This window comes from Leptidea sinapis, chromosome 5, assembly GCF_905404315.1.
Source record: "Leptidea sinapis chromosome 5, ilLepSina1.1, whole genome shotgun sequence".
Classification (NCBI taxonomy): Eukaryota; Metazoa; Arthropoda; class Insecta; order Lepidoptera; family Pieridae; genus Leptidea; species Leptidea sinapis.
The window spans coordinates 12,140,830-12,158,285 of NC_066269.1; the positions used below are offsets into that span (position 1 = coordinate 12,140,830).

At 37.4% G+C, this 17,456-nt stretch overlaps 1 protein-coding gene across 2 annotated transcripts; it reads left to right on the forward strand.

Moving 5' to 3' along the window:
• Window positions 1–2,522: 2,522 nt before the first annotated feature.
• LOC126980161 (uncharacterized) lies at window positions 2,523–12,036 on the forward strand. 2 transcript variants are annotated; one of them, XM_050829753.1, is made up of 6 exons: window positions 2,523–2,571; window positions 7,838–7,957; window positions 9,071–9,168; window positions 9,320–9,495; window positions 10,223–10,389; window positions 11,667–12,036. In XM_050829753.1, the coding sequence occupies exons 2-6, from the start codon at window positions 7,872–7,874 to the stop codon at window positions 11,863–11,865; spliced, it is 726 nt and encodes a 241-aa protein (XP_050685710.1). In that variant the 5' UTR covers window positions 2,523–2,571; window positions 7,838–7,871; the 3' UTR covers window positions 11,866–12,036. The 2 variants fall into 2 exon arrangements, with proteins under 2 accessions (XP_050685710.1, XP_050685711.1); XM_050829754.1 differs by having other exon boundaries at window positions 2,540–2,571; window positions 7,845–7,957.
• Window positions 12,037–17,456: the final 5,420 nt, after the last annotated feature.

The following is a 17,456-nucleotide window of genomic DNA, read 5'->3' on the forward strand; positions in this document are numbered from 1 at the left end:
CAAGTCTGTTGTTTTTTTGATAAAATTTTTGTTATTTTATGATTTTTAGTGAATTTGAAGTACACTAACTAACAATTTGTCTAAATATGTATAGATATACTACATTTTTCAATGTAGCTATGACCGTAAGTGCTTTGCAATTTGATTACAGACAGAAATTCTGTCACAGATCGCACCCTTACTGTAAGTCGTTAAGGAGTCCCATTGATCATCATATTCGACTACGACAATTACTTGACCATAACTATGTTATGGTAAATGACTTAAATATCCGGATAGCATAAAAAAGATTCGGCCCAGTATCTTTAATTTTCTCCTAAGAATTGAAGAATTCCGTTACTATGTCATGGATTCCGTAATCAGAACCTAACCAAACTGTCGCCAAACTATCTTTGAAGTATATCCTTTCCAATAAAAAAAAGAATCATCGAAATCGTTTGGCGCGATATTGAGTTATTCGTAAATTTATAATCCACTTACCTATACGTATGTATAGCAAATTTAAGACTTTTATGGTTTCCTCATAGATTCCATTGTCAGATCTGGACCAAATTACAATGGGACCACACGGGAAGCACCAGCTTTCAAATAAAAAAATATCAAAATTGGTTCACCCAGTCGAAAGTTTTGAGGTAACAAACATAAAAAAAAAATACCGACGAATTGAGAACCTCCTCATTTATTGAAGTCGGTTAAAAATAACTTAATATAGATTTAATCTAATACACCTCTTATGCAAACCTAATACCTTTAATATTAATAAGATATTATTATTTGTATATGCTATTGTATTGAATGTATTGTCGGTACCTCCTCCTTTTTGAAGTCTTTGGCTTTGCCTTCCAGATGACCGCCATGATGATGGCAATTGCTCGAGATTTTGAGACTCAGTATTCCTATACTAAGCGAGGCTTTACGGGTTTGTTATGAAATAGTGCTGGTTTTAATGATTAACGCGCATATTTGAGTTTTCAGACTTACTTAAATTGAACAAGGTTCATTCTATCAAACTCCACGACCATCTCAAGAGATGGCTCTATAGAAGACACAAGTTTCTTCCTATATTGGTCGACTATTTCCGGTATGCGACCTTAGCCCGTGTATTAGGTGCATTTCCATTACTGTGGACTACTTGTCGCCTTATTGGACGCTAACTATATACCCCCAACAGGCATTGTCATGCTGATGAAATACAGGTTTCAGTTTCGAGCAAACCCGTCGACAACGATCTGAATGCTGCGCAAATTGAGCAAGCTGGTCTACAAATAAACTCTCAGGAAGCTTGAGAAGCGCTCTTTGCCATACTTTATCAAAACGCTTTGCTAGATGCAGACTTAATGGTATTAATATATTCTACATCATAATAAACCTACAGCTTCTGTTCAAAGATTAAGAGCGCATTAGCACTACGTCCGATCCGAATCCGATCCGTACCCGAGAAAAGGGGTGTAGTCGTAGAACTATCTCTAACGGTTGACGGAAAGAAATCGGAAGACTACGGATTGGGCGTAGTGCGAAAGCGCTCTTATAGTTATATTATTAGATTTAATATGCGCATGTAGGTAAATAGACACCGTGGTACGAATCATTAAACACGACAAACACCCAGCTCACCTTGAACTGTGATCACATGATCAAAACATATCGCTGCCGGGTCACAATAACGAAGTCATCTGTATAGCCTTGCAACTTACAGAGCGCTTCCAACTACCTCAGAATAATAATACTCTATAGGTTACAAGCTTTCATCGTTTTGGATAGAGGAGTGTTCGGGTCGCCTGGTGCAAAGTGGCATAAGAGACATTTATTTTCTCAGTATTGATTGCTTTAATTCTTTTCGATGTCAGTTCAAACACTGGCACCGCTTCGGAAACAAATGGCGCTCTAAGAGACAAGAAACGGAGAAAGGAAAGAGCAAGAAACTCTCCCAGCAATCTCTTTTGCGCTCTTTTTAATAAAATAAAATAACAATATTGTACTTACTGTCATTGTTATTATTATTATATTATTACATTATCAAGTCCCAGGCTGTCCGATCACTTACATATTCAGCTGAGGAGTAGTGGACTTACAACACTGAAATAATTTTTTAAACGGTTCAGTAGTTTCGGAGCCTATTCAATGCCAATAAAGAAACAATCAAATCTTTCCTCTTTATAATATTACTATAGCTAATTACCCCCTTATTCGTCTGCTAACTTAAAGCATTGCTAATTCTCACTCTGTCTTTTTCTATTGACCTAAGTCAGAATGAGAAATAACGCTCTTTAGTAGCCGTTTTGAGTTGGCGGACCATTATGAATAAGGGGGGTAGGATTTAGGATTTGTGGAGTTGTTAGTACATGGAACGCTACATATACATACTATACAATGGAAACGCGCTGGTGACGTACTCAACAACAAGATAGTTCGTCACGCCTGCGCATATAGCTCTTATCACCTTCAGATAAGGTAGCTTTTATACAAAACTAACGATAACCACAAACGTATGTTCGAAATTCAATACTTGATTGTTTTGTTTATCATTCGCTCGCGGCTCGTTGGACATCGCGGGTGATTCTCGTTAGCTCGGTAAGTTTTTGTGAATATTGATAAAAGTGAAGAAACTCATTAAAATATATCACCAAAAGTCAATAATATGTGAACCAAAACAGATCATTGTTGCATAAATAAATACTAAACAGTCATGAAATATAACATCAAGTATGGAATGGCCATGACTCGCAAAACGTAGGTATGTATTGGTAACGGGAAATCTATAAATTTAAATAAAACCGTAGAGTATGTACCATATTGATGTACCTATTAGGTGCAACACTATTATTAGAGTTTTTCTTTGACACAAGGAAAATAGAAAAATGTTTTATATTAGGTATTATGTATTGCCTGTGTGGTTGTATTCTGCTTATTTCAGAAACGACGCTTTGAATGATGTATTCATTGATGCATTTCCAATGTACCTAGTCAACATCTAATTTATAGGCATTTCTAGGCTTAAAATAATAGGTTCTAAATAAGTAATCACCAACATATTATATACTTAAATCTTCTCCGAAACACGCTGCATCTAATAGTACAAGAATTATTCTAATCCGTTCAGTAGTTGTTGCAGTATAACCGAAGGAAAAATCCGGCCATACATTTATTAGTACAATAAAGATTCTTGGGATCGACTCTGACGTCACAGAAACCCCGCGCAAAATGGCGTGTTTGAATAGCCGAAATATCTTGCCGGGAAAGAATATTTATTTTTAATTGAATAAGGATGTTTTTATCTATAATTTGATGTGTTTGATAATTTTAAGGATGTAAAAAATCATATTTAAGTATTTTTAAAATTCATGCATATACTCTATTGGTAATCTGAAGTTTTCGGTCAGTTTAATAAAAAAAAGTATATTTTAAATGTGCCCTCTTCATTTGCTAAACGCCGTCTGGTCAATATTTACATTTTTGGATATATAACATTTGTAACATGCTACCAAAAATTATATTATATTAAGTATCTTTCCAGATACACAAGTCACAACTATACTAATTATTCAGAACGGAACTATTTTTAGCTCGGTCATGTAGCAAAAAAAGTTGGTGTTGACGCCATCAATTTTAAAATACAACAATCATTGTCTGGTCAAATGATATTTCAAATGATTGAAGCTGCTGTTGATGGTGAATTTGATGAATTCGTCAACTATTTATTTATTTATGTAGAGTTCGTAAATTCTCTGGACTCAGTTTTTATTTTTAAGATTTATTGATTACGAGTTGTTTGGAAATTCGGATCAGCAGTATTAATACCTACTATTATCCATTTTATGTTAACTGTTCATTACTTTTAAATACAACATTAAACTTCTAATTAATTAAATGAAAAAAGAACCCTTTCGTGTAGAGTTGCATTAAGTGACATAAATTGTAACAGTATGTTGTGTATAACTAATAAGCGCGTGCGCGTGTGTAGGAAAATATATGATATAAAAAATGAAAATTTGTTATGGCAAAACAATTGACAGACATACCTGAGGTTCCAAAGAAAAAATGCCCCCGCTAATCCTCTAGGAACTCCTGGTGCTAAAGTGTGTATCCGCTCGGCGTTTGGTAAATGAATGCGTTACATCGAGTTCTTTGATGTGATGCAAATATGCCGATAACCACATTAATGATGTAATGAATATGTGTGCGACTATGCTGAGTATATTGAGTTAGTTTTTAACCGACTTCAAAAAGGAGGAGGTTCTCAATTCGATCGGTATTTTATTTATGTATGAACACCGATTACTCTGAGATTTATGATCCGATTAACGTAATTCTTCTTAATTTCGATGCAGATTAGATTCCATTTGGTCCCTTAAAAATTTACATAGTTTGGCCCAGTAGTTTTCATTTTATGAACATTTTTTATGAAAATTCATGCCTACGTGTATGCCATAATTGCTTTTTGTGTACGGCTTTTTTAGGAGTTTTCATTCCGGTTGATTATATTTTATTATTATTATTAACTGACACTAAAAAGTATATAAATAAAAATAAAACTACGTTTAAAAAACTGACTTCAAAAACAGAAAAGTATCAAATGAATAAAAATTTAATTTAGTGCACCTCTTATTAAAAACCTTTTAATTTTAAATTAATACTAATATTAAAGGTTTTGCAGAGAGGTGTATTAAATTTTTTTTTTGTTATTTGATACTTTTCAGTTTTTGAAGTCGGTTTTCTTAAACGCAGTTTTTTTTATAATAAGGTTAGTGATAATTTGTTTTATATTATTTCTATACTTTTTATTAGTATTAAGCCACCAGAGACTTGGCTAAGGCTCTTTCCAAAGAACTCCAAATGTCTCTAACCTAACCTCTATGTATCCAAAAAATAAGTTCTAATTAAATAAATGCAAATATGCAACAGATTAAAATATTATGTGCGGATGTTATATTATTAGATATTATTTATCTAGGATAATATAATGTTATATACTGAGCTCAATGACGATCTAAACATATAGACAATGCACCTCATACAAAATCAAAGCCTAAAAAATATGACACATGCCACAAATGACACCATAATAAGCTTCAACTGCTACGTCTATATATTTCTGCGCTTACACCAGTTTTTAAATATATTATTGGTCAATAGGCAGCAATGTAAACACTATTTCAGTTTCAGCTGCGTATTTTGAATATAGAACCCGATTTGGACGGTGACATTCCTTTCCTTTTCTCAAAACGTCCCCAATTTGGTCGACGTCTACGAGGTCTCTCGCAACCGACTTGCCCACACACACTTGCCTTATATATTCTTCATTTTTTATTATTCGTCATTCTTTCTTCACTCATTCGCTCCACGTGTCCAAACCATTTCAGCATTCCTTTTTCAGTCCTTGTCATAACATCCTCTTTCAAACCATAGCGCGCTCGTATTACCGCATTCGGAATTCTTATAGTCAGTTTTACCCCATCATACTACGCAGTGATCGCATCTCGACTGCGTTAATTCTGCTTTTATGCTTCTTCTGCCACACCCAACTCTCACTTCCATACATTAACGTGGCGACAAGCATTCCATTATGTACAGCCATTCCCGCTTCTATTGGCACAGTCTGGCCGTTTATTAAGGCATACAGCGCTCTATTCACACAGTTTCCCGCAGTCACTCTCCTTTCTATATCACCTTCATATCTTCCGTCTCTTGTAAACATGACACCCAAATATACGAATTCTGTAACTTGTTCTACCCTTTCATATTCAATCGTAATATTACACTCAGTCAACCTTTCATCCGTCTCAAATACAATCACTTTCGTCTTTCTTGCATTCACTTTCAAACCTCTCGCTTTAAAGCTCCCGTTCAAGCAGTCTATCATTTGTTGCAATTCATTTACCGATGATGAAAAAATGACTTGATCATCGGCGTACAAGAGGCACTTAACAAACAACCCTTCCATATTGATGCCACATTGCGTTTCTCTCACATCATTCATGCATCTATCCATGAATAGGTTGAACAACCAAGACGAGGCTACACAACCTTGTCTGACATCTTTGGAGATATCAAACCAGCCCGTATAGGCACCATTAATACGAACACAGGCTTGAGAATCCCTGTACAGAGATTTCACAGCCCTTATCAGAAAATTGTCCACCCCATACATAGATAAGATCTTCCATAATTGATTTCTATTCACACTATCATATGCCATTTCCAGGTCTATGAACTCTTTCAATCAATATTCTGGCATACACTTTTCCAACAACACTAAGAAGGCTGATCCTGCGATAATTTTGACATTCCTGCTGCGAACCTTTATAAATTGGGACAATCACTGCCTTCGCCCAATCCAAACATTCCACAGTTTCCAACATAAATTAAATAGGCGATGCAGCAGGCTCACTATTAGTCCATCGCCAGCCTTCAATATTTCAGTCATCACTCGATCATACCCAGCAGACTTTCCTGGCCTATATATTCAGCGTAGCAGGAAGTAACATAATATAAAAGTTACTTGTTACTTACGATACTTGTTGTGGGCTTACGATTTATAACATATTTTAAAAAAACTACTTACTTCATTCCTTTCTTACTTTTGGAAGTGTCTCTTGCGAAATGTTTTGAAGACCTATCTATAGATAGTGTGAGTTTGATGAAAAAAAATTTTTGAGTTTCAGTTCTAAGTATGGGGAAACCCTAAAACTTGTTGCTTTTTTCTATTTTTGTATGAAAATTTTAATGCCGTTCACAGAATACATCTACTTACCAAGTTTCAACAATATAGTTCTAATAGTTTAAAAAAAAGTGGCTGGGACATACGGACCGACAGACAGACATGACGAATCCATAAGGGTTCCGTTTTTTGCCATTCGGCTACGGAACCCTTAAAAGGTTTTTTTTTGTACTTTTTGTATATAACAATTTTCTTAAAATAATTGTATAAAAAAGAATATTTTACCATACTGTATTAGTGTTATAAATTATAGAGTACGCCTACATTATATAGAGTATAATACTCTATTTCAGAGTACGATTGGCAACCCTTTTGTTTGGGGTGGTCAGAGAATTTGAATTCTGCTCTCTTGATTATTATCACTATTATTGATAGCTTTGATTTGATGCATTTTTTTATAACCTAGGTCCTAAAGAATCATTAAGAGATTTTTTAAAGAAATAAACATTTTGATTATTGTATCTCGATATATTCTTGATAATGTTAATTGTTACCACTGACTGGGGATGGAGCGAATACCCTCAGGCTATTCAGATTTCTTATTGTACAATATTACCTACATTTTAACCATCATCATCGTAATCATCAGCCGGAAGACGTCCACTGCTGGACAAAGGCCTCCCCTAAAGATTTCGGCAAAGATCGGTACTGCGCTGCCCTCATCCAATGTATTCCGGCGATTTTGACCAGATCGTCGGTCCATCTTGTGGGAGACCTACCAACACTGCGTCTTCCGGTACGTGGTCGCCATTCGCCGAGGACTTTACTGCCCCAACGGCAGAGAGGGCGAGATTATAAAAAGTAAGAGGTGACTACGGGATACAAACTATCTATTGCGATCGCCAACACGCCTGCCAAGCGTGACGATTATGGCAAAAACCCTCCAAAAATGACCGACACTATAAGGCCCGGCCCCCAGTCCCCGGTGGCGCCGCTTGTGGTGGCCACGGTAGCAGCCACATAATCGACGGGGCAGGGGGTGCTAAGAATCCCCGGGTGCGGCAACGCTATCACAAACGTTGGCCCATTTTAACGATATTTTCATAAAAGTAAAGCCCGCTGAATTTCTTGCGCCCGTTTTTTTAGGTCTGAGAATTTACTTTAGATTTTAAACTTAAGTTTACAGGTGACAGAAGCGTGGTGGGTTGGTGACATGCCGTGGAGTCGCCCGGCGTCGGTACCAGTGGGCCGCGTGTGGAGCAGCTTCGAAGGGAGACCCCGCGATGGAAGAGCCATCAGGTAACACTGACATACTGGTACATTTAAACCTTGGTGAACTAACTTGTTTTTTTTTATGAAAATAAGGGTCGAGACGACCAGCCGATGGTAATTGATACGCCCAGCCCATTCCAATGCAGTACCGCTCAAGATTCTTAAAAAAACGCTCGTCACCTTGCGCCAGTCTCATTTGCCCAGTAATTTCATTAGCTACGGCGCCCTTCTGACCGAAACACGATAATGCTTACACATACTTCATCACGGCAGAAATAGGCGCCGTTGTGGTACCCACAATCTAGCCGGAATCCTGTGTAAAAGGGCCTCCCATTGGCTAAATAAGGTTTCAGAACTTTCACAACTTGCAATTTCAATATCCATTGTTAAAATGCACTAATATTCTGTGAGTGCCTTTAATTATTAGATATATACTAGATTTTTAAGAATATCAATAATGTTTAAGCCTTAGATAAATTATGCGTCTAGATAGAGCCTTGTTAGGCTTAGTTAACTCATAAAGACAGGAACAGGCTGGCAGATTTATTACATGACTTTATTAGTACATGATTATTAGTATGCATGACAAGCTACGTCTTACACTCGCGATACGTTAGTGATTTTTTTAATGTGCTGAAAATAGAGGCTAACAGTTCACCGCTATTTATCGTCATGCTCATAACTGTCACAGTCTATCTAAACTTGTTAAAGCAGGTCCAATAGTATTCCCCGATAGTGCTGTGGAAATGTGCTCCGCAATTGGCGCCGGTCCTTACTCGATCCTTAAGAAATGAAGGTACGCTTGGATCCGTCCAAATACCGCCACATTGCCATTTTCTCTAAAGTTATTTAGTCGATTATCGAACACCACCAGCTCTTGGGATAAGCTGAATTGAGTCGAAGATAGAAGCGAAAGGCATAAAAGCATTTATTTTTTCAAAATTGATTCCTTTACAATTCTTTTTGATGTCATTTCTAACATACTAGACATGACTACCGCTTCGGAAACAAATGGCGCTCTGAGAGAGGAGAAGTGGCGCAAGAAACTCTCCCAGCATTCTTTTTTTACCGTCGACCAGCCCCTTGACCTCACAAACCCATTACTGAGAGCATAGTATAATGATGATAATTGATGCACAGATACCAGATTCGAGACATGCTGCCGACAGACAGGAAGCGCTGTCTGGACATGATGCAGAAGACTTTCCTGGAAGATGAGCCGCTCTGTCAAGTCCTGGGTAAGGCATATGACCTCACACTAATATTTTGTGATACTAAACTACAATATTCTTTCCTTTAAAACAGATAATATCCTTTTATCTCGTACACCATTTTCTAATAAAATATCATTCATAAAGCGTTGATTTACTCTTTGGACACTTATTACAGACATTAAATCAGACCCGGTGTCAGTGGCCACCATCCGCAGCAACTGGGAGTCGTTCGTGGACCAGCAGGTGTCTGTGGCGTGCTACACGGAGGAGGAAGGAGAGCCTCGCGACCTCGTGGGCTTCAATATCCTCACAGTCAAGAGCATAAATGATGAGGAGGAGGACATTGACAAGGTGGAGTTAACAGGTGTCTGTCCTTATGTAGTGAGAGATAATAAGCACCCTTCACTTGTACAGTTCAATTAATAGAGTTCTTTTGCACGTTATTAGCATGAAGATGGCTTTTTCGAATCCCTAAGTGACTGTGCGAGCTAAGAAATTTCACAGGCACAAAAATATTCTACTGCAGTCTAATTCATCTTCTGTACCGTTGCAGGTGAATGATATTCATTTTCCAAAGTAATCTTTATATTTTTGACAAATAAGTTTTCGTCCACCGAAATGGTTATTAGTAATTATTCATAATCGTCGATCTGTTTATTCACAGTTCACATGTTAGCTTACTGTCTTGCTTTCAATAAAAAGGCATTTTCTCTTGGATCGCAGGGACACCCACGGGAAATGGGGTGATGCAATTCTGGTGCGGCACCACACTTATATTATCCTTATTTCGAATGTATTCATTCGTTCTATTATAAAATATGCATATATTATTATAAAAGACTCGGTTGATCTGCTTTCCCTCATAGCAAAATTCCATATGACATAATGCTATTAGTACCATTTCCACATTTGGTAGCTAGGCTGATTCGTTGGTCGCATTAGCTCCCAGCACACGGGTTTCCAGTAGCCCTATTGAGGCGCGAAGATAGTTTTGGATGCTTTTTTACCAGATACTCTACTATAGTTATGAATTGACAGTGTACATACTCTTTTAATGGTTCTTGAATGTGGATTACAGGTGAAAGGAGAGCCATGGAAGAAGCTTCTACTGACCTTGCTGACTGCTGAGAACTTGGTTAACGTGTTCAAGAGGTACAACGTGACGGAGTATATGACCTCCAGTGGACTCACCGTGCTGCCCGAGCACAGGGGACAGAACCTTGGCGCCAGAATCATTGACGTTAGGTGAGACCTTGCTGTTTAAAAAAGCATCTACAATTTGCTCTATGGTTGGAAAACCGTTTCCAAAGTTGGTTCTCGGATCTAAAGCAATTCTAACGCAAATAGATGATAGATTATGAACATTAACAAAAAAAAGAATCAGATTTTTAATAAAAATATTTCAATTTTAAATTGTGAATCAAGTGATGAAGTGGGATGAAGAAAAAATACAAATGGCCACCGGAGTTACCTACTGATAAATTTAACTGGCGTAGATTAGATAGTTCTCGATATTCTTATTCTTCATCAGAGGGATCAGATTTTATATTTAAATAATAGAATTCAAAATGTCAACGTGAATGGCAGGCTATCTCCTGGGACTCCTCTCAGTATGGGGGTACCACAAGGGTCTATTCTTGGACCGATCCTCTTCCTTATCTACATAAATAATCTTTCTAACCTTGTAGAAAAAACATATGTAGTATTGTTTGCGGATGACACTTCGCTGGTATTTAAAATGAAAAGGAACCAGGTTATGTATGACGAGGCAAAGAATATTCTATCTGACATCGCGTACTGGCTTAGCGCTATTGTTAAATAGTAAGAAAACGATATATATAAAATTTACCGTACCAAATGTCAAAAATATAGATGACACTGTTTTGTAAAACAGAGAGGTGATAAAACCAGTCGAATATGCTATATATCTTGGCATTATGGATTCCAATTCCGATGGGACCCCATATTGAAGGATCGGCTAATAGACTTAGTTCTGCAGCATACGCGGTTAAAAAGATAAGGCAATTAACCGGCGTAGATACGGCGCGAATACTTTAGCTATTTCCATAGTATGATGTCTTATGGCATATTGCTGTGGGGCAATGCTACCGATATCAATACTAAGAGGGCTATTCGGGCTTTTTATACCCTTAGTCCTAAAGAATGATTGAGAGAAAAATTTAAAGAAATAAACATCTTGATCTCTCAATACATTATTGATATGATACGCCCCATTACAATGCAGTGCTGCTCAGGATTATTGAAAAATCCAAAAATTCTGATGGGCTGTGCTCTACTACAACTGTGCTCGTCAATTTCACTAGATACGGTGCCCTTCAAACTGGAACACAGTAATGCTTACACAGTAGCTTCACGGTAGAAATAGGCGCCATTGTGGTACTCATTAATAGCCGGCGTAATGTACAGGGCGTATCACCATCAACTGAACGTAACGTCCTGCTCGTCTCATCCCTTATTGTCATTAAAAAACTGTAATAATAAACCCTGGTGGTTTGAAACAGGCAGCAGATGTGCTTGGCGATGGGTATCCGGGCGGCCGCCACAGTATTCACGGCCTGCAGCTCGCAGGTTCTGGCAGCGCGCTGCGGCTACGAGCTGTTGGCTGAGCTGCCGTACAGCCACATGGCGCGCCAAGGAGTGACGCTGGAGGGATGTGACACGCCCAGCGCCAAGCTGATGGGCCGCGAGTACACCAGCTGACTGTAACGTCATATCAGTCAGCCGGTCATAGTGACGGCTAAGCAACGTCAAGACACAATTGTTGAGGATCCGCTTCTAAGGCCCTTGTAATATAAACATAGATATAAAATATATTAATGAAATTAAATATTATAAATAAATTAGATATTAATAAAAAAGAACAGAAAAGAATACTGATGTAGTGATTTTTTCCCTTCAATACAGTCTGTATTGCTGATCTTTACGAATCACTCCGTAAGTTTTTCATAGCTGAACGAGAGAATTTCATGTACTTTGAAGAAAAGTTGATCGATTTTGAGATTTTGCAAATTTAAAGTCTCGCATAGAAGTATTGTAATGCTTTTATAATTTGACTTAAAATAAAATACTAACAAATAATTAATAAAAGATATATTTATTGTATTGTTTTTAAACTGTAAGTGTAATAATAAATATTTATCAACGTTCGTCAAATGTATATTTTTATGTAAGCTTTATTCATATTATATACATATATACATATTATCGTTTTAAGACATACCTTACCTTACTTTAAAAGTGGTACATGATTGAGATATTTTTTGCATAAAATAATGTTTTTTAATAATTCTTTGCTGTAAAAATAATCAGGGATCTAACACGGTAACTACTATAGTTCTCAATGATACTAACCATACGGGAAATGTTGATGTATCGAGGATGATGGAGTACAAATCATAAAGTTGGAATTTTATTGATATAAAAATTTAGAGGCGGCTAAAATTGAATACCCTACGGGCGGCAAATGTGTAAAACCGCCACTGTCTGATATTTAAGACATCTATAGAGTGCGTGGAAATACCATTGAAAACAAGAATTCACCAATAATTGTAGAAACTTATTTCTACTCTTCTAAAACGAATTACTGAAATCTTGCATGATTTTCAATATTAAACATAAATTCAAGCATGTAAGTATTTTGATCATATTTCTGTAATAATTTTTTTGGGAAAAGGAGGACAAACGAGCGTACTGTTCACCTGGTGTTAAGGGGTCACCGCCGCCCACATTCTCTTGCAACACCACAGGAGCGTTGCCGGCCTTTAAGGATTGTGTACGCGCTGTTTTTGAAGGTACCCATGTCTTATAGTCCTAGAAACACTCGCGCAAGGACGCTCATTCCACAGCTTTGTAGTACGTGAAAGAAAGCTCCTTGGAAACCGTACTGTGGCACACTGGTTCCATATCACGAAATCGAACAGTTTTTTTTTGGTAGACTGCTGAAACTATTACAAACACCTTTTACTGATGTAGTGGCGGATGTGATCTGGATGGTGGGGATGATATCCTAATTTACGAAGACCTTAGTAAGAATCACCTAGGCGCTAAAGAATATATGGGAACGGGTGAAACGTAGATTTCGTTGTGACTTCTAGATAAGGAAGCGCTCAGTCTATTTTGTTGGTCTATAGGTACTTGTACAGAGGACACATACTTTATATAAGTATTATTATACTCTATGTGTGAAATGGTTGTTCTAGTTCAATGTCACTCAAAATTTACAAGTAAACAAATATTTGACCAAATTATAGTTAACAATTGAAATGCGTATTTAATGTTGAGTAAACACAATAGTAATTCTGTTTCAATATTTCTTAGTAAGTAGAATTATTTGTATTATTACGACGGGTCATCGAAGTAATCACCACCGCCTCTGCTACCAGAGGAATTTCCAGATCGTTGCCAGCTTTAGACGTTTGTCTGGCACCATGACATGTTGAACTGCAAATACTGGGTACTAAAGTACTTTCAGGGTTCCGTAGTAAAACTATTTAAAAATATTTACTTAGAAGAAATAAGAAAGACACTGGGATCAAATAACATCAGTAAGTATTTTGTATTTTATTAGTTTCAATGTAAAATAGCACGAAGCGTAAGCGCTTTTTTGGTACACCAGAAAAACATTGAACGAATATAAGAAAAATTCGTACATCACCTTGAATATAGCTGAGTATAAAGGCAAAGGCTACTTAGGCATTTCAAACTATGTATTAACTCTTAAAGATAGAAACATCCAAGGCCTTTACAATGCAGTGCCGCTAAGAATTCTTGAAAGACCCACGGACGAGTAAAAAATAAGGACTCTGTGTCACTTAATTACACACACATAACATTGAGAAGCATCAAAATTTAAAACAAGCCGGTTAACGTGTAAATACATAGCCTCACGCACACACTTACACTAATATAAGCCGATTGGCCGCCATTATGACATCTGCCATCATCTGTGACGGACAGTGACATCCAGTGTGGCCGGTAAATAAACAGGGACTTTACCCGAAAAATTGGGTATTCCTTGTAGTGGTGTTCTAACTAGATAAATCATTACCTGTTTCAAGATGCAGTGATTTATGATAACAGGTATGTCTTAACCAATACTTTTTTAAAGAAGTGTGGAACACTACTTCAATACGAGTAGGTATCGTTCTCATCTTTGATCTGGTGCATCCCAGTATCAGTTCTAAACATTAAATAGCGTGCAACGCAGAGCTACTCGAATTGTCGGGGATCCAGTACTCTATCAAATTTTCCATCACTTTCACTATTCACCTAGCAACCAAATAACTATAAAGCACATAGTTATTTGTTCTCTAAAAACGTACTTATTTCATACCACGCCAGTGGCAAACAAACGAATTTAAGAATGAATTTTGTGTAGGTATTCTTAAAAATAAGAAATGTTAGTACGTCATTTTTATATCAGTTAGCACAAAGATACAGCAAACAAGACATGGAGACAGAAATAAAACCCGCAATCCTTACTTTCAAGGTGTATCTGTTTTTTTATGTAATTTCTTTATTTACTCATACTATGCCTGCGACATTTATTTTTAATTTACGAAACAATCTGACTATCAGAAATTAGAAAATCGGTGTTTAAGGTAATGTGACTGTACTATGACTATTAACGGGACATAATTTATGTTAGCTGGTATCCCCCGTAACACACACTAGCTTAAAGGTGCTTCACTTGTTATTATCAGCGCGGAGTCCTCCTTTTTTTACTCGTCCGTGGAAAGACCTTAAAATTCTGAGCGGCACTACAACTACGCTCGTCACCTTAAGACAAGATGTTAAGTCTCATTTGCCCAGTAATTTCACTAGCTACGGCGCCCTTTGGACCGAAACACAGTAATGTTTACACATTACTGCTTCACGGCAGAAATAGGCGCCGTTGTGGTGCCCATAATCTAGCCGGCACCTGCGCAAAATAGTTTCTTATTGGTTTATAATTTTTTGCCTAGATAATATAAAATCACTGTGTACCGAACTGTTTTAAAAGTGAAAATGCAGAAACATCTGTTTCTTTATTATTTTTGATAATGGTGTTGGTAGTAAGGTACGTATTGACTCATCACGATATCTCTGGAAGAGAGAGAGAGAGACTTGAAATTTGGTAGTAATATTCCTTTCGCCTGTAGACGTCAGCTAAGAACGGCTTCCACCCGGAAGAGTTTTTTTTATTATGAACAGAACAATGTCTGTCGGGTCAGCTAGTTAATTTATATAATTCGTTTTCTTGCACAGACAAAGATCTTGTAATTTGTATCTTGCGGTGATTGACGCTTCTGAAGTATGTATGTATAGCTGACTTTTAACTATTCAATATGGTTACGGAATATTTCCCGCAACTCGACCATTTCAAGACTAAGTAGATCGTTGGCCTCATCTCATAGTCAAACTAACAACCTTTCATATTCCCCACAATGTTTTCCTTCATATTCTGAGCGTTGAATAAACCTTGCTACATAATATGAACAGTACCTACTACATGAAGGGACCCGAAACGGCACCTCCCAGCTGAGATGGACCACCACCAACGAATGTAGCTCACAACATTGGACCTGACACATCTGTCGCGACTGCTCAAGAACAAACCGTCCCTGTTATAACTTAAGTGTTGGTTATCGCGGTCAGTAACTTGTAGATCATCTGTTATTGGTGCAGCGCGCGGGTGGAGCGGTCAGGACTCAGGATGCGGCGCAGCCGGGACCGGCTCGTGGAGGAGTGCTCCTCCAATAGCAGCACCAGCAGCGGGACGACGGTCCCCCCCGCGCGCCCCCCCACCACTGACTCATCTAACTCGCCGCCGCAACTCGCCTCTCACACTCCCTCCCGGAACTCTCTCACCGCGTCCATATCAAGGTGTGTACTCCACAGATGACGTCACAAGTGGCGGCGTGTACTTACACACTAAAAATTACCGAATCACGTCTCAGGATTAGTAGCAGTTAGCTACTCTGTGCTTGTATTTGGTTGTTCATTGTGATGGACATAATAATTAAATTATAACATTTAGATTTGGGAATATATATTGTAACAAGCGTAATTATTTTCAAATAATACGCATAGGAGCGTAGGAGCTATACATTTTCTTAACGAGATTTATGTTTCTATGTTTGTTAAGACTTTAATAGGCGTTCCTCCTTTTTCCTAGCCTCAAAGTTGTGTAGCTAACTCATGTTAAATGTTCAAACGAAAATCGCTGTAACATTTCTGTTGTATTAATCATTTATTTATAAAGAATTTTGAAAGTAGCAGTTATAAAGTAGCAGTAAGTCAGTTACAGCTTAACAATAAGACGATAGAGAAACTGTGTGAAAGGGAGTGGAGTTCCAGAGTTCATTTGAACGAGCGTGTATTCGCTCGATATGCAGTGATTGTAGTGATGTGTCAACTCTCCCCGAGGCTTCTCTTCAACCGCATTTATCACGGCAATTGTTCATAAATCACTGAATGTCATCTTCACACGACACGCATCAAACTTAGATATCATCCCCACCGTCTGGATGTACTTATGACGTTCCTTCGCGCGGTTTTCAAGGATTTTTCTGCCACGTACAACCAAACTGTGGAATCAGCTTCCTTGTGCGATGTTGCCAGGAGGATAACACATGAGTACCTTCAAAACAAAAGCTGGCATTGCTTCGTTTGTCCTCCTCTTCCATAAACAAATATCCATCAGCATAATCTGTTCATCAACATGACATTGACAATATCATATAAGTACCTATTAAGTACACCACAACAAGACATAACACGGGCGCTAAAACAACTTTACCGGATGTAATCTGAAAAAAACACCTAAAAATTAAAGTTTTGAAATTTTCAATTAAATATATTTTAATATATTTAAAAAAACTGACACCTTTAAAATCATAATGAAGCGCCTGGCCAAATCTTCGAGCAAATTTCTTGCGTGGAAAACGTAACATTTTAACGGGCGGAAACAGTATATACTGCTTAAATCCTTGTTTTATAGTGCCGCGTCCATCTTTTACAATAATATATTTAAAAAATACTATTCATTAGAATAAGTATTTCTTTTACTATAGAATGTAACAATCAAGATTTTCGAACGTGTCGTAGCAGGCGAAAGTATTTTTCAGTGAGTTATTACAACACCCACTAAACACTAACAAAGAAGAAAGAGTTCTTTTTTTTGTAAATTTGTCAATTCATTACCTAAATTCCAAGGTGACAACCCTAATGCTCTGAATAATAGCTAGTTAATTAAAAAGACCTAACTAAGTTAAGGAGACCATTCGTTTTACAGAGGGTCTTATTGAACA